This window comes from Mytilus californianus, unplaced genomic scaffold (genome assembly GCF_021869535.1).
Source record: "Mytilus californianus isolate M0D057914Y unplaced genomic scaffold, xbMytCali1.0.p SCAF_1, whole genome shotgun sequence".
Classification (NCBI taxonomy): Eukaryota; Metazoa; Mollusca; class Bivalvia; order Mytilida; family Mytilidae; genus Mytilus; species Mytilus californianus.
The window spans coordinates 21,749,245-21,766,595 of record NW_026262581.1 but is presented as its reverse complement, the minus strand read 5'-3'; the positions used below and the strand labels follow the sequence as shown (position 1 = coordinate 21,766,595).

At 33.0% G+C, this 17,351-nt stretch overlaps 2 protein-coding genes across 2 annotated transcripts in view; both read right to left on the bottom strand.

Annotated features, from left to right (window-relative positions):
* Positions 1 to 6,714: 6,714 nt before the first annotated feature.
* LOC127700721 (uncharacterized) lies at positions 6,715 to 11,502 on the bottom strand. Its single transcript, XM_052204334.1, has one exon. It carries the CDS (start codon positions 11,500 to 11,502, stop codon positions 8,359 to 8,361), a length of 3,144 nt encoding a protein of 1,047 aa, XP_052060294.1. The 3' UTR covers positions 6,715 to 8,358.
* Positions 11,503 to 11,523: 21 nt separating this feature from the next.
* The window catches only part of LOC127717166 (uncharacterized), a 28,280-nt gene continuing 22,452 nt past the window's right edge, over positions 11,524 to 17,351 (bottom strand). Inside the window, exon 4 of the mRNA XM_052223061.1 lies at positions 11,524 to 17,264. Within this exon, the coding sequence (XP_052079021.1) occupies positions 11,539 to 17,264 (5,726 nt within the window). The 3' untranslated portion in view covers positions 11,524 to 11,538. The remainder of the gene's footprint in view (positions 17,265 to 17,351) is intronic.

Sequence of the window (17,351 nt, the reverse complement as noted above, 5' to 3'; positions counted from 1 at the left end):
TTCTGTTTATTTACATATGCATATTAGTTTTTTTTCTAGATATCTTTACGTAAATATTTTCACATATGTATGAAGTTTTAGATAAATGTAAAGTAAATATTTTTTTTTTACGAACATTTTTTATATATTTTTCTTTCGTTTTATTCATCATGTTGAAAATACTCTTAAATCATAGTTATTAGTTTTAAATATATATAGTATTTCAATGTATTGTTGGATTTTTATATTTGTATATATTTTGTGCAATGTGTCTCATAAGCCAAATTGATATGGCTAGGTATTGATTGTTCTATGTATGTTTTAATGTTATTGTATAATATGTATGTCAATCAATATGTGACACAATAATAAAATAGATTATTATTATACTCTAAACACAGCATGTACAGGACATGTGATCCTATCATAAGGATGAACTGAGTCTTTATTGACCCTTTAACAAAGGGTTTTTTGCAATAATGCAAAGTTAAAATTTTGTTATTCAGATGTTGTGATTTTTTTTTAATTTTAAACATTCTTAGTTAGTTGAAGAAATAAATATAAATTATAAATTCCTTATCATCTGTAGAATTGTTTTACTAATGAAAAAAAAAGAAATAGTTTGAATTATCAATCTATAAAGATCAATGTAAGATATACATCCATCTATATACTGGGGCTCCAGTAGGGGGTACAACCTTAGGTCACAAGGCTTGTGACCTAATGAAGGCTGTGTTTAAACATTGCTTCAGGTTACTCAGCAAATAGAACAGTTTTGAACATTTTAAAAGGCTACATGTAAATGTTAATGAGACACAATAGAAAATGGGGATATTGCGGCAAATAAAGCCGAGATGTTTACAAAAAAAAAAAACTACAGACTTTTATTACAGATTTTCGTTTTAAATTTTTAAACATAGATTATTCACTGCGTTTATCATTTACAAAAAGTCCTAACATACTTTTCCTCTTATATTGTCATAAGTGTTTTTAATCTACTACACTATTGATCATGATATAAATCACTACCTATTGAATATTGCCTCAATTGGGAAATAAATATTCCACATGCAGGCGCTGCGAAATTGTTGCTACATAGAAACTGCAAATTCACAATTTGAAAGCTAAAGGCATCTCTTATGTCATCTTCGCTAACCAAGGGTTACGATCCACTTCCCTCGTCTCCACCCTTGGCGGATTGAGATAGAATTTCGGAGACACAAGGTAATGATTTTCATTGGTTGCAGTCGAAACTCGCTGCATCCAATCAAAAAGCGCCTATAACATGATCACGTGTAAATGTAGAAAGTGTATGTAAACAATTGCCACGTGCTTATTGTGCAACAAGTCTTTACATCCCTAAACATACGACTATATTTAGTGACAATTTGAATGTTTTTAATCAACTAATAGAAGTTCCTGTGTATGTTTCTTGCACAAATGCATGAATGTCAACGTATATTTTCGTTTCCTGCTTGACCAAGTGTGTAGAATCTAGACGCTACCGTGTTTTAACCTCCAAATTGAAGAGTTCAAGTGCTACCATTGGTCAAGAATAATGTATTCGGAATGGGCGTGAAAAATCATTACCTTGTGTCTCCGAAATTTTATCTCAATCCGCCAAGGGTGGAGAGGAGGGAAGTGGATCGTAACCCTTGGCTAGCGAAGATGCTCTTATGTTGTCAAGATTTGTTCTTAACAGACCTAGGTGTCAATTTCGGGACGCAAGTTAAGATATGAAGCAGATTTAATTGCATTCGTGGTATCCTTTTTCAAGGTTGGTGAAATCATAATATCATAATTATTTATCAGGAATTGTCGAAAAAATTCCACACAGTACAAAGTTCCACATTTACAACCAACACCTTATTCATATATAAAAACAGACATACAAAGACAAACTACAATGAAACCAGATAGCTACATCTGTTACGTACCTTGAATAGCACGACGGGTGTAACATATGGAGCAGGATCTGCGTACCATCTCCGAGCACATTAGATCACCAATTGGTTAGGTTCGTGTTGCTATGTCTTTATGTTTCTATGTAACGTTTTGTAGACAGTTGTTTGTCTTTTCGGCGTTTTGCAGATTTTTGTTTATGGTGTTCTCGTTTTCTCTTCCACTTTCAGATTTTGATTGTCCCTTCGGTATCTTCTGTCATTTTGGTACAGGCAAAAAATGTGCACCAACCTCCCGATTTACCTATCTAGACATGTGTTGTAAAACCAAAACACACAATTGATCAATACTTAAACAAGGAAGTAATTAACGGCAAACAATTAAGAAAGTTCTAAAGACTATGTTGAACTCATCTATCCCATCGAACTTGAGACAAAGGATACAACAGATACAGTTAAGTCTGCCTCATATCTTGACTTACGTCTAGAAATTGACAATAAGGGCCGGTTGAAAACAAAACTTTACGACAAAAAGAATGGTTTCAGCTTCCCAATTGTGAACTTTTCATTTCTATGGAGCAACATTCCAGCAGCGCTTGCATACGGAGTATATATCTCCCAGATGATACGATATTCCAGGGCTTGCATTTCCTATCATGATTTCATTGATAGAGGGTTGCTGCTCACAAGGAAGCTATTAAACCAAGAGTTTTTAATTCAATTGTTGAAGTTGAAGTTACCCTTTATAAATTTTTACGGACGCCATCACGAGTTGGTTGACCGTTATGGAATATCTGTTACACAGATGAAAGCGGGTATGTTCCAATTGTCGTAACTACAATCCCGTCCCGTTTCCCCCAAATTAGACTTATTACCGGCTTTGTACTAACATGAGCAACACAACGGGTGCCACATGTGGAACTGGAACTGCTTACCCTTCCAGAGTACCTGAGATCACCTTCAGTTTTGGTGGTGTTCGTGTTGCTCAGCCTTTAGTTTTCTATCTTGTGTTTTGTGTACTGTTGTTTGTCTGTTGGTCTTTTTCTTTTTTAGCCATGGCGTTGTCAGTGTGTTTTCAACTTCATGAGTTTGAATGTCCCTTTGGTATCTTTTGCCTCTCTTTCAGAACTATCAAAAAGTCTAATCAACATTTTTTTCCCGCATATTTTATATCACTGATTATTTCTACTTTTTGTAATTTCAATCTTTAAAAATAAGGTCAGTTTGTTGAAATTATATATAATAAAAAGAATTACATATGTTTCACTATTTTTTTCTAATTTTGAAACGTTCAATTTTCAGAAAATAGTTCAATACCTGACCAACAGCAAACATATGGCAGACAATTTATTGCTCAGCAAAAGTAATTCAACTTTAGCGCATGTTATTAACATTAACCATCTTAAAGAGTTATTTTCTTCGTATATACTATGTAAGCACCTTTCCCCAGAAGGCAGATTGTTAAAAAAATGAAAACAAGAAACAACTTACTGCACGAAATGGATAAAACGAGAAAAAGCTGACAAAAAATCCTTAGATTCTTGTTTCAATTCAGTAATGAACATAGTTTAAAGAACATTTTACTCCTAACAACAATCATTATAGCCCTATTTCTCGTATCAAACATAAGCTATAAGAACTCGCCAAGGAATTTGTTTTTGTCCCGGCTGATAAGGCTGCCAATAATATCATTATTGACGTAAACTTTACATTGAGGTTCTGCAAAAGGAAATCACGAGTTCACCAACATTCAAACTGACTCCATTTTCGGAAAATGACATCTGTAACAAATATAAACCTTTAGCTACCTCTTTACAAGCAGAACCAAATACAATGAAAGTTCCAACTATGTAATGGCTTCCGAAGCTGCACAAAACACCTTACAAATATAGATTTATTTCGTCTTCAAGCCATTGTTCCACTACTAAACTGTCTATTCTACTTCCTAGTACACTTGGTACAATAAAACAACCTGGTAATAAATTGTTCAAATAAGGCCTTTGAAAATAGTGGAATTAATTACTTTTGGAGTGGTAAAAATTCGTTGGAAGTTCTTGATAAATTGCATGCTTATAATGGTGATTTCGAATCTGTTCAAAGTTTTGATTTTTATACCCTATATACCACTTTGCCTTATAATCTTATTGAGAAATAAAGCTAATGCTAACAATGAACACTGCCCTTTCCTGGATCTTGATACCTATATCTTCAACGGGAAGCTTAATACCAACATATACGATAAAAGAGATAATTTTTTCATTTCCTATTATTAATTATCCTTTTTTAGATGGTGACGTTCCCTTGTCATCATCTCACGGTGTTTATATATCTCAACGTGTTCGATTCGCTCTTGTATGTAACAACGTTTTAGATTTTAACGAAAGAAATCTCTGTATTACTGAAAAAATATTACCCTAGGGTTTTCGATATCACAAACTAGTCAAAACATTTACTAAATTTTATCATCGGTACAAGGACATCATGCGTAAATATAAATCAACATGCAGACATCTTATACGTTCAGGTATTTCGCATCCAATCGACAATTTGACAACTTTTAAATTTTTCGCCGTGTGTAAAACATATACAGACAGTGGCTTGACATTATCATAAAAAATTCTGTCTATTGAGAACTTTAGATAACGAAAAAGACAATATATGTCTGTAAACTACTCGATGCTGAAATCCTAGTTTTATAAATCCTAGCAGACAATTTAGATGTTGAAAAATTACATTTAAGGAAGATTTAGAAAGTAGTTTCTGAACAGTATTGATCCTAGTAAGTTGTTTGGTTTTCCCGTGGATAACAAAGGCAAAAGATCCGTAAATATTATGCGTGTAGGACAATTTGTGTTGACCATGTAGTTTATAAATATGGTGCGTTCGAAACGCTTTTCTGTATTTGTCTTTATCATGATCGCTCAAACCTAAACATTTGATAGCAAGTGTTGTAAACATATATATACATAGATACTTTAGGATGTATTTGACCAAAAGCGACCTTCTAATGATTTCCCAATTATTCTAATGTAAACTTAATATGAGAGAACGTTAATTTCTAAATAATTTATTCATTTATCAATAAGTTGGCCTTAGATAGATTTGGCTATTTTTTATAGGTCCCCTTTGGTCATATTTAATCAAGGAAAACAAATTTATGAAGTGTAATTTCCATATTGTACTTATTCATGTCATTCGGTTGTTGAAATTTTCATACCAGTTGCGAAATCCAAATATATAGAGGATATAAATGAAGATCTAACCCATACTCACAAGGATTTATACCGCTACATTTTCAACTTTCAAACGTCGCGTTGATATGTTCTCTCAAATGATTTTTTTCAAGTGCAATATTAGACAGATATTCAAAAAGTTTGCAAATATATTAGTCGACTCGATTTTTAAAATCATGTTTCATAGCTAAACACTAGTATTGAATACTTCTACTCTTGTGGTGTTCCCACCTGTGAAAAAGAGACGGAATATACCAAATTGACATTCAAAACGGCTAAGACGAAGAAAAGCTGACAATGTCATGGAACAAATACGAAAGACAAACAAAGTGGTTAACGACTGCATCGGCTTTGAACTAGTATTCAATAACTGTTAGTACTCTCAGATCGGTACTTTGTATCTTTAATGTTTTTATTAGTTGTTTTTGTGCTCTGTATCGATCTGATGAGTCAAACCATTTTCAACTGTTTTGTTGTTGTTTGTTCGTATGCTATGCTTCCTCACCACTTTACCAGATTAGGGGGAGGGTTGAGGACAGGCAAAGATTATACACTCTGTATATGACTGCCATAAGTCAGAAGCCTGTAATTCGATATTTTGTCGTTTGTTGGTGTATATCATATGTGTTTTCGTTTATTGTTTTGAACATAATTCAATTGGTTGGTTGGTTTTCTTGATTGATTGTTTTTACAAATTTGTTATGTTGGAGCAGTTGCTATGTTGTTTAGTTTATGCTCATTATTGAAGGTCGTACGGGGACCTATAGTTGCTAACATCTGAATTTTTATCGTTGCTTCTATCGCTGCTCGTTCTGAGCCTTGAAATACAGATAAACAAGAACATGTGTCCAGTGGACACCATGCCACTCTCTTGGTCAAGACGTTAGATTGGCATATATTTTAGAAAGTTCACCCAGTAATGATCAATTGCCTTAATTTTACGGCTTGATAGTTCAATTTAATGTGACCGTAATTTCATGGTAAACTATCTTAAACTAAAAACTTAACCCGATACTGGACTGACGTTGGAACGGACGGATGGACCTAGCAAAGACCGGCAAATAATATGCTACCTTCTATCGTAGGCGGGACATATAAAATCGGGAAATGTTACTACAAACAGACACTTTTATCTCTCAAATTTTTTTTTACGGATATCATCATGACATGGACAATTTACGGAATGTCTAGGATTATGTTGATTTCATTTATCGTAGTTACAATTCTTGCTACTGTCCTCACTACTGACACCATCAAATGCAAATAAATATTTCCTACACTTAAATTTGCTATAAGTTACACGATGTGTTCCTATAGTGGAGCAGGAAAAAACCTACCCGATGCGCACGAGTTCACAGCGTTCGTGTCGCTTAAAAAATTTATTAAATGGGTATGTTTATGAATTGTTTTTTTTTCTCTCTTTTGTTTGTCCTTTTCATCATTGTGTTTGTCTGTGCTTCTTCCACTTTTCCACTTATGGTTTTGATTTTCCATTCATCTCATACATTATGATTTTTTTTTTTGATTATGTTTTATAAAGAGCTTAAGGATTGATAACCAAAAAGTCCAAAAATACTATTTTGATTTTATTTTCACTTTAAATAATTAATGACACACTATAAAACTTGAAATGATGCATGTATTTTCCAGAAAAAACTTAAAATGATAGTGACATGCATAATAACTCAATTGCAAAATGAAAACCACAATGGGCTAAGGAATACAAAGCAGAACAACATTTTATGTAATTTTATAGACATATACATATAATCTTAAGTTTAAGTAAAGGACCAATATTTCATACATAAGATACAGTGCATTTGTTTTAATGTTGCACATCACACGAAACCTATTTGTATACACAATATTCTAATATGATAAAAAAAACTTTTCACGGAGATAAATTTGAAAATTGAGAAGCAATAGAAGACGATATTTAACTTGTACCTTTTGGAAGCAGTATATGAAAGACTATTTTTAATCGAAAGTCGCTAAAAAGGATCTCAAATAATGAATGGATATTGCATTTTGAAACGAATGTCAAGAGACAACCAAAACAGAACGATAGGAAGGATCCTCATTGTCGATAGAGCATTTGAAAGAAATGTATTTTAACTGAAATATTTAAAGCAATAAATTAAAAAAATTTAAGGTACATGATGATGCATTTAAATGCATATTTAGGACGAGAACGGGTTTATAGGATAAATATTTTGATGACCCTGCCTGTAAGTAAACCAACATAATGCCATGTTAAAAGATCATACCGGTATGATATATTTGTGTATCCCCTAACGACAAAAACTACTACTTTAAGTTTATAACTAGGCACTTGTGTTAAGTTAAAGCGAAGTTTGTTATTAAAATATTTTTTTTCAGTAATGTGATTAATAAGGTCTTTTGACAAAATGTACGTCCTTCATTGTTTTTTCTCTAGCAATTATTTTAAGCTGAGGTAAAAAGAAAGATGTTATCGTATGATAAGACCACTTTTTGGCCCCTTGAAATCAAAATTACATTATAAATCTACCAAATGATTCCCTTATAATTAAGTAGTTCATCTTTCATTAGTTTGTCAGATAGCTGTTTTTTTATTTTTCTCTTACATTCATGCATAAGGAATTCCAAAATAGCCTGGGTGGCCGAGTGGTCTAAATTGTCAAACTACTGTATCACTAGCCTGTCAACACTGAGGTTGTGAATTCGAATCCTGCATGTGGCATTTATGCTGGGCTCCAACCCTAACTGACTGGGATTGTCGGTGGTACTTTCCGGGCATTCTGGCTACCTCAAGCAATAAAAACTGCGCGCCACAAAACAGCTCAATAGTCCTGAAAGTGGCGTTAACATCAATCAATCAATCAATCAATCAATCAAAATAGCCTCATTTTTAAATCATTGCAACCGATATCAAGATAAGAGGCACGGGGTTACCATGTGTGATATTTTGATGTTTACAAAAATGTTAATGTGTGAAAAATATCTTTTCTGGTAAAGCTCTGGCTCATATCTCTTATGTCCAAAAACAAATGAGTAAAATGGTAATATTTTAGTAAAAAAAAAAACAATAAAATTTTGAAAGGAACAGTCTATAACGTTACTTCCAATTAATACTTTAACCAAACGTATCTTTCTTTTGGGAAGTGAAGACAAAAAAAATCTTATTTTGCTTCTACCACGTTCTGTTCCAATTGACAAATCTCAGTTCTGACATTCTTCTACCTCATTAGACAAATAAATCTATATTATATATTTTCATATTCATTATATACATCATGTTCATCATATTCATTTTCATATATGGGATATAAAGCATGTTCACTATATTCATCATATTTATCGTCAGTCACATAATCACATTGGTTGTTTACAGGGAATGAAAGAACATATCTCAGATACCTATATACAGAAAGAAGAAGAAGACATTTTCTTGATTTTGCTATGAATGGCAAAATGACTCTACTAAAACGTTTCCGCATTAGGTACAACATAAAAATAAACATAAATCTTGACTTATCTATATAAGTACTTCTTCTGTTGGTAAGTAAAACGTCCAAAACATCCGCATACCCATGGTATAGCGCCAAATGCCAAGGCCGAAGTCCAAGTACGCTGGTTTTAACGTCAATGTTAGCGCCATGACCCAGCAACAATTTGCAAAGTTCGAAATTCCCTTTTTCGGCTGATAAGTGCAATGGATATTTTCTGACACTGAATTCGGCTTGAAATGCAGAATGAATCGGAACAATTTCTACTTCTGAATTAGTTTCTACATTTGCGTTCAATAACAGTTCAGCATACATTATTTTTCCAATTATGCAGGCAATATGAAGGATATTTATTCGCATTTCTATTTCATGGTTTAATGTTCCAGATGAAATCGCTCTCTCTGGTAAATTTAAGTAGCACAAATGACAATATGACATCTTTACTTTCTCATTTAAGTTTTGAATTGATGTTTTTGCCAAAATAGTCTTGAAAATAACTTCATTTTCTACCAAGCATGCCAAATGAAGTGGTTTAAGTGTTGAATGAGTACAAATTAATGTGTCGGTGCCGATGCATATTTCTATGAATAACTTTGCAGTGCTCTCAGTATTTGCATCGTTTGTAATAAGTGTTTTGGCGATATCAGTGTTTTTGCACAAAATAGCAGTATGAAGAGCTGTTATTGTAAAGTATGACTCTTCTGTTATTAATTCAGATATACCCCTAGAGTATGTTGTATCAAGATGTAATGGATGAATTGAACAAAATACATTTATGTTATAAGTGTTTTCTAATATGCAATCTACGAAATCTGCATCGTCTATTATGCAAGCAATGTGTAACGGTGTCATCTCCGATACTGCGTTTAATACATTTTTTACATTATGAATATTAAGCATTTGTAAACAGTAAAGAAATAAAGTTGATACTCGTGCAATAGCATGTATATCACACTTCATACAAACCAAAATCCTTAGAAGTTCTACATCATGTAGAAAACATAACAAATGAACGAAATTTACCTCCATTGGTAAACATAGATTAGTGCTGATAAATTCCAAATCAAGTCCTCTTCTTGAATCCTCAATAGCAGCTAAAAATTCCGTCGCGAGAGGAACCAATGACTTGTTGCGCATTATTGAAATATGAAGTGGTGAAATGCATGATCTCGCATTTACGTCAATGGTGATTTGTAACAGATATTTTATTATTTGATCGTCGTCAAACAAACATGCTATAAGTAGTTCATCAAAAGTTACATTTACATCCTTATTGTTAATTGTTTCAATTATTGGTAAATCTGAATCAAACATCTCCGTTCTGTAGAAAAATGCCGCCAAATCTAACACATTCATGCTATTATTCTGAATGGTTTTTCCTTGAGAGCATAAAAATTTTACATTCGATTTATTTTCGTGTAAACAGGCGACCAGAAGCTGTGAAACAGTTGCTTTTTCATCAGTTGTTTTGGTGATATTTAACAAAGATTGAGGCAGCCTTTTGTTTACCAAATAACTTATCTCTAAATGTGTGAATTGGAGTAAATCGACTGCAATGCCACTATATGAGTTCATAAGCAGGTATTGTAATTGCTCATCCCTAAGTAATGCTAGGTATGTCATGTTTATCTTAACATCTTTATTTAAAATAGCTGAATGTGACAAAAATGCGTTCATAACTTCTTCATCGTCGGTGTCATGAAAAATATAGTCAATATCTATAATTTGACATAAATGGACTTCAAAATCATCGTTCAGTAGCAATGAAAATTCGAGTTCGCAAGCTAGATCATCATCGAAAGCATTTGTATGAAAGGATGATAAACATATCAAACTTGTATCGTTTATATGTTGTTTTTCATGTAAATCATCAGGAAAAGTAAGAAGTGAAGAATTTGACAACAGACCATGTGTCATCCATGTCCAAATAACAATAAACGTTCTTGATATTATGCTACATGAACTTAGATCCGAAAATATTGGAATTTCAGTTCTAACAATAGATCTTTTGTCTCCAACGAATAACGATAAATATAAAGGAGTAAATTCCATTACATCATCGTCATAATACCTGAGTGTGATCAAAAACGCAAATAACGTACTGTCTTTAATAAGGCATGATAATTCGGTAAATGTAACTCGTAAATTTAAAGTATTACTGTAATTGGTATAACGTTCAACAATGTATTCATAAGCATCGTAGTTACTGTACATATTGAGTAAGTGAATTGATTGAATAAAGAAACGCCTACTCATGTGACAATCATTTTGGAAAATAAGACGTAAATGATCTACAAGTCCTTTGAAACATACTGCATGTAACGCTGTGATTTCTAAAATACTTGATGTTCGTGTATGTTTTTGAAGCAAGGCGTTACTCATGCCTGTATTGTCTTTTAAGCAGCAAATAAAAAGTGCATTGATAGTACATTCCAACGTAAAATCATGGCCTTTTTTAATATTTTCAAATGTTTTTAGAATATCTTTATTTAGTGCGATGACATGTAATAAAGAGAGTGATACACAACATTCCGGATTTGCGTTGTTGTCCAACAAAAATGCCATTAAATTCTTATTCTCGACCAATGCAGAGAATATCAAAGGTGTTACCTCAGTTTGGAACATTGTGTTATCTATTTTGTATGTTGACATAATCCTTAACAGCATATCTTGACATTCAAAATTTAACGATAAGAATATAGGAGTTATTATAAATGTGTTGTTTACATTTGCTTGATTTGCTGTAACTAGAAAAGACGCAATTATCGTCTCGCCAAGAACACAAGCTACTTGGAATGATGTCAGCCGAAGTCTCCCTATATTGAGACATTCTTCTATTGTCATGTTGATGTTTTCATAAAGGGAACCAATCATGATATAATTTACATCAGCAGAAACCATATTCAATGTATTATTTACTAATACCTTCACTATAGCTTAATTGTTAAGTATGACCGATACACATAACGGTGTCAGGATTTCGCATTCAGAACTATCATCTGGATTGCCATGGGAGATATGAACTGGTGAACAAATGTTTGCATTTTGGTCAATTAAAATCTGAATAATTTCACAATTCTGAACAAAACATGCAAATGAAAGTGGGGTTAGATCTTTGACGAAGGAAGCAGTGGTATGTCCAAAAAGTTGTTGGAGTCCTTGTTTGGAAATATTTGTCATCTTATTAACTGAAGCGCCCGATTCTATAATTGTTTTTGTATTTCTCAGATCCTGGTTACAAATGCATATTAAAAGTGGTGTTACACCAAATTTTGATATACAGTCTACGTCTACGTTTGGGTTATCAATCAGTTGATCAATTAGTTCATTATCACTTAACCTGCAAGCAATGTGAAGTGGAAACTCATTGTTATCCACGTATGAGTTCAGATCTACTGAAATCAAATATCGTCGTAGAATACTTTTATTGCTACACGATGAAGAATATGCTTTCAAAAGGGTCGATTTATGTTCCAATAGTTGTTCTATGATCTCTTCAATGTTCCAATTCAACAAAATATCAATGACTTTTGCATGTAATGTAGAAGCAACAGCTACTATTGTTTCGCCTAAATATGATCGTATATTTATTGCAGCTCCGTTGTTCAGTAGAATTTCGATAACATTTCTATGACCATTACAGCATGCAAAATGCAATGCAGTATAGCCATTATCTGATTGCTTGTTAATATCAGTTTTTCCGCACGCCAACAACTTTTCAACAACACTATCATTTCCTTTCGAACAAGCAATATGCAAAGCTGTTTGACCTTTTACATTTTCACTATTTAAATCGATATTTGAATGAAGAACATCCTCAATGATATCATCCATTCCATATTTAGCTGCCAGAAAAAAAATGTTATGCAAATTGTCTGTACTAAGTTGGCGACGAACAATTTTATTGAAAAGACATGCTAACTCATTTCGGTTGTTCGCACAGGCATGTGCGAATTCTACTCCTAAAATCGTCTGATTAATCAGACAGTTTTCTAAAACTTCTTTTATATCAGATAGATTACCTTTTGCGCAAAGCTGATGAAATGCTGTATCATTTCCATTTGTTGATACAAATAAATCAGCACCATGTTGAAGAAGAAGAGACCCAGTTTTTATTTGTGACGTGTATTGAGATGAATCAACATGTGATAAAGCTTCGTAGCAAGCATACAAGGGCGTTTTTCCATCAAAAGCTGCATTTACGTCAAAACTTTGATCTCTTTGTAAAATCATCTGAACAAAGTCAACACAGCCTTTTTTGCAAGCTTTAATAAAAGAATATTGCAAATCGAGACACATGTCTTTCCAGTCTGCAGTATAAGCTAACAAACTTTTGGTAAGTTTCGCATCAGCCATTTGGAGTGATTTATTTAATGCAGTGTCACCCCAATAGTAACAAAAATTTGCATCTGCACCATACTGAAGTAAAAGATCTACGATTTCATAAGCTCTGCTCTCACAGCAAATTATAAGTAAACTCTTAAAACGAGATAGACACACGTTTGCGTCTGCTTGATTTCTTAACAACAACCTTACAGTATTCAACTTTATTTGGATGCAAGCAAAGTAAAGTGGACTGAGTCCTTCGTTATTACAAATATTGACATTAGCACCGCAGTTAACAAAGAGTTCTGCAATGTCAAATCTGTCAAGTTCACATGAAATACAAAGTGCAGTCTCTCCTTCATTGTTTCTGATGTCTAGGTTTGGTGAATTTTCAAGCAAAAGTTTTGTTAATTGAATGTCGTTGTCTTTACAAGCTTTCATGAGTAATGTGTCATTTTTTTCTCCATAAGTGAAATTGATATTTGCCCCAAAACAGACAATGAGATTCATCAGATCTGCGTTCTTTTTTAGATAGGCAGAGTACAACATTTTTTCGCCTCTATCTGAAACCCTATCGAGAAAATTGTCTGGACAAGTATTTACTGAATAAACATTTGCATTCCAAAAGGCGAACAATTCTCTCAAACATTCCGCTTGAATAGATTTTGATGTTTTACGAAAGGCATCCATTTCAGCTTTTATTAGAAATGGGTCAGCACCATCTCTTAATAGTAATTCTACAATATAGTCTAGACAGGTTCTGTATGCTGTTTGAAGAGGCACTTCGTTATCAGGAGTAGCAGACTCTGTGCAAATACAGTTTGAAACCAGGAATTCCGCAACGTCTCGGTGGCAATTCTCACAGGAAGAATAAAGGGTATCAACATTATCAATTTCAATTATATTCAAATTTACGAGTTTGCTGTATATAAGAGAAGCTATTTCAAGATTACCATTTGAACATGCGCGGAGGAATAAGGTTTTCAAACTCTTACTTACTTCCAAATCAGAATTCCTTATTGTATCTAAAATGTATTTTGCTATATCATTTTGCTTATGTATAACTAAAAGCCACAATACAGATATTTTGTATATTTGGGTATCATCTAAACTTGCTTCAATTGCTTTGTTGTTTCCTGAGAAACATGCTATTAAATTGGTAGATACGTCAAAGGTTTCTGTAAAATTCACTTTTTTATGCATTAATATTTTGAAGATATCCCAATACTGTCCAAGGCATGATATTTGAAGAGGAGATAAAAAAAAATATTGTTTAATCATATTATGATTGTCTGAGTAAATATAACCTTTAATGCAAGCGACTTGTGCCGATGAAATACCAATAGCAGTTTCTGCATAATGAAAACGATTATTCTGCACCAATGTCTCAACAACATCTGTATACCCGGAAAGACACGCAGCATGAATAGGATGAACATCTTTGACTACTCCGAGCTTTTTATAGTAATGAAGTATCATTTTGCGAGTTCCTCCTGACATCTGATAATTACCATTTTGAATAGCCAACAGAAACGGCGAAATATTACAGGATATATTTAGTCTTGCATGATTTTGTAGTAATTGATTTACCATATTATGCGAATTATTCATACTTGCTATATGAAGTGATGTGGATTTAGATACTTCTGTAGCAAAATCTGTATAAGATAATAAATCAATGATATCTTCTTCACCGTTATATTGCATGTAAGCTAGACATAATGTGTCTATTTCATTGCATGCATTTATATTTGCTTCATTTTTCAAAAGAATACTTATTAAATCATTATATTCGTAAAAACATGCAACTAATAAAGGGTTTATACCATTTGCACTTTTGATGTTTGTTCTTGCCTTGTTTTCTAGCAAATGGTTTACTATTCTAAGGTTCAAACTTTTCCCCATACAGATTATTTCTAATGGAGTCATCATGTAGGTTTTATCGTCATTCCATTCATCTATAAAAAAATTATCGGCGTCTTCCTTGCATTTAAAATCACACAAAACAGGTCCTTGTATCTCGCTGATTTGATTAACATCAGCATCGGATTGTATAAGGGCCTCAATCGATTCATAATCATTCATCATGCAAGATATATGGAGAGGAAAGGGCAATGTACTTCTACAGGATATGTAGTTACAGTCGACATTTTTTGAAATAAGCATATTCACAATTTCTGGGTGGTGGTTTAAACAAGCTAGTTGTAGTGGATTTCGGTTATTATGACATAAACCATAGATATTTGCTTTTGTATTCAAAAGCATTTCAGCAATTGTTTTAAAACCTTCAGAGCATGCTATGGTAAGAGCAGTGTCACCGGATGATAATTGGGCGTCAACATTAATATTCATTTCTAAAATAATCCTTAGAAATTTGCTGTCATTACTAAAACATGCCTTTTCTAGTTCAGCAAATACAAAGCTGAAGCTTGTATTTTTATTTTTCAATGAATGCAAAAGTGTTCTCAACAGTTGTACGTCATCCTTTTCTTTTATTAAACAGAGTGGCGATAGCTTTGTTAACTTCGAGGTTTCAAACATGCAAGCGCCTTTTGAAATAAGAATTTCAATAATACGGCAATTGTGTTTCTTACTTGCAAAATACAGTGGTGTTTCATTGTTATTTGTCTTACAATCGATGTGAGCATCATACCCGATCAAAATATTTACAATATCTTCCTTTTCATTTATGCATGCTTCGTGAAGTGCTGAAATACCGTCGTTATTTTCCTTATTTACATCAGCCTTGTATTGAAGAAGTAGCTGTGTAATTTTGATGTTGCCATTTTTAGCTGAAACTGTTAATGGAATTAAACCTCGTTTGTTATATACATTAGGTCTTGCACCACTTTTGAGAAGTTTTTCGACAATTTGTGTTTGATCAGTGAAGCAGGCCTCGTACAGAGGCGTTAAACCCCGACGTTTATGACTATTGACGTTGACCCCAGATTGTATCAATACATTAACTACATGTTCATATCCATATTTACAGGCAATATGGAGCGGAGACATGCCAATATCGTCACATCCATTGATATCCATGCCTTTGCTTATACAAAATTCTACCATTTCTTTATCTCCTTGTTCACACATTAGATGTAAAAAGTTGATTCCAAGATGTGAAATATTTAGAATTTGAGCAATCAGCTCATCGTTCTGCAATTCAAGTGTATGAAGAAAACGTTTTCTAAATATTTCATTTTTCATTTGTTTACAACCAAAAATATCTAAAAAAGTTCCCTCTGTAACCTCATTTAGCATTCTGTAAAAGTATTTTTTTTCGAAAGATTCAGGAACAGCTATTCGTTGTATATCATCTGCATGTGTTAAAAAATCAAATTCAAAGCGTTCACAAAGTAACAATATATCACCGTGTTCAATAAAACATTTCATGCATTTCTTTGAAAAATACTGGCATGCAAAGTCAAATATTTTGCCATGTATGAACGAATAAATGTCATCCAGTTTTGTAATGTAGACCCCAAGTAAAATATCCAGGTGATTGCTTAATAGTGTTCTTGACGTATTTGTATTTTGCATACTTGCTTCAAAGATGTCTACAAATGCTGCCTTGTCTTTTGTGCTTAATTCATCGTCAAGTAATGTTTCGCTTAATTTACCATTAAACACAGTGACAGAAAGTAAAGCGCAATAATTCATCCCAGCTGTTATTGACATTTTGTCAAATTCCCCTTCAAAATAATTATATGGGTTTCCTATGAAGTCGATTATATTGCTTTCTTGAAATTTAGAAACCATACAACATAATAATGGAAAACAATCATATTTTTGTATATACTCCTCTGACATCTTTTTCGTGTATTCCTCTGGTATATATACATCAGCAATGGACCTTTTTTCTTGGACGGTCGGTGAGTACTTTTCAGAGGTCATATTGAACTGACACTGAGTCAACAGTTCTAATCTCTGTAATATAGGATGTTTAAACACCTGCAGTCTACAGGTCGCCAAGATTTTGATAGGTGATATGGAAAAACAGTCTTTAATATCTGAAGCATATCTATCCCATTTTTCAATCTCAGACTGAATAACATTGTATCTTCCACATATGTCATCAACAATAAATAACGCTTTTCTTGTTTTAGCAGCATATGTGCTTATATCTTTTGGCGATTTAACTGGTAGTACGTCAAAACCCTCAAGTAACATGTGTAGACCTACGTGCCTTGAAGTAACTGATTTACCAACACCTGCATTTCCTGTAACTACTATGATCTTGTTTTTCTTCAGTACTTCTAAGAGGTGCTTTGAACTATTTGTTTGAACGAATTTCTCATCTGAAGATTTCCAGTCAGATATTACTTTCGTGATTCTCTCTAAAAGGTATGATGAATGTTTGTATTAGATATATAAAACAATTAATATACCTGTTTGAAAGAGCAGAACAACATAGATGTAAATTT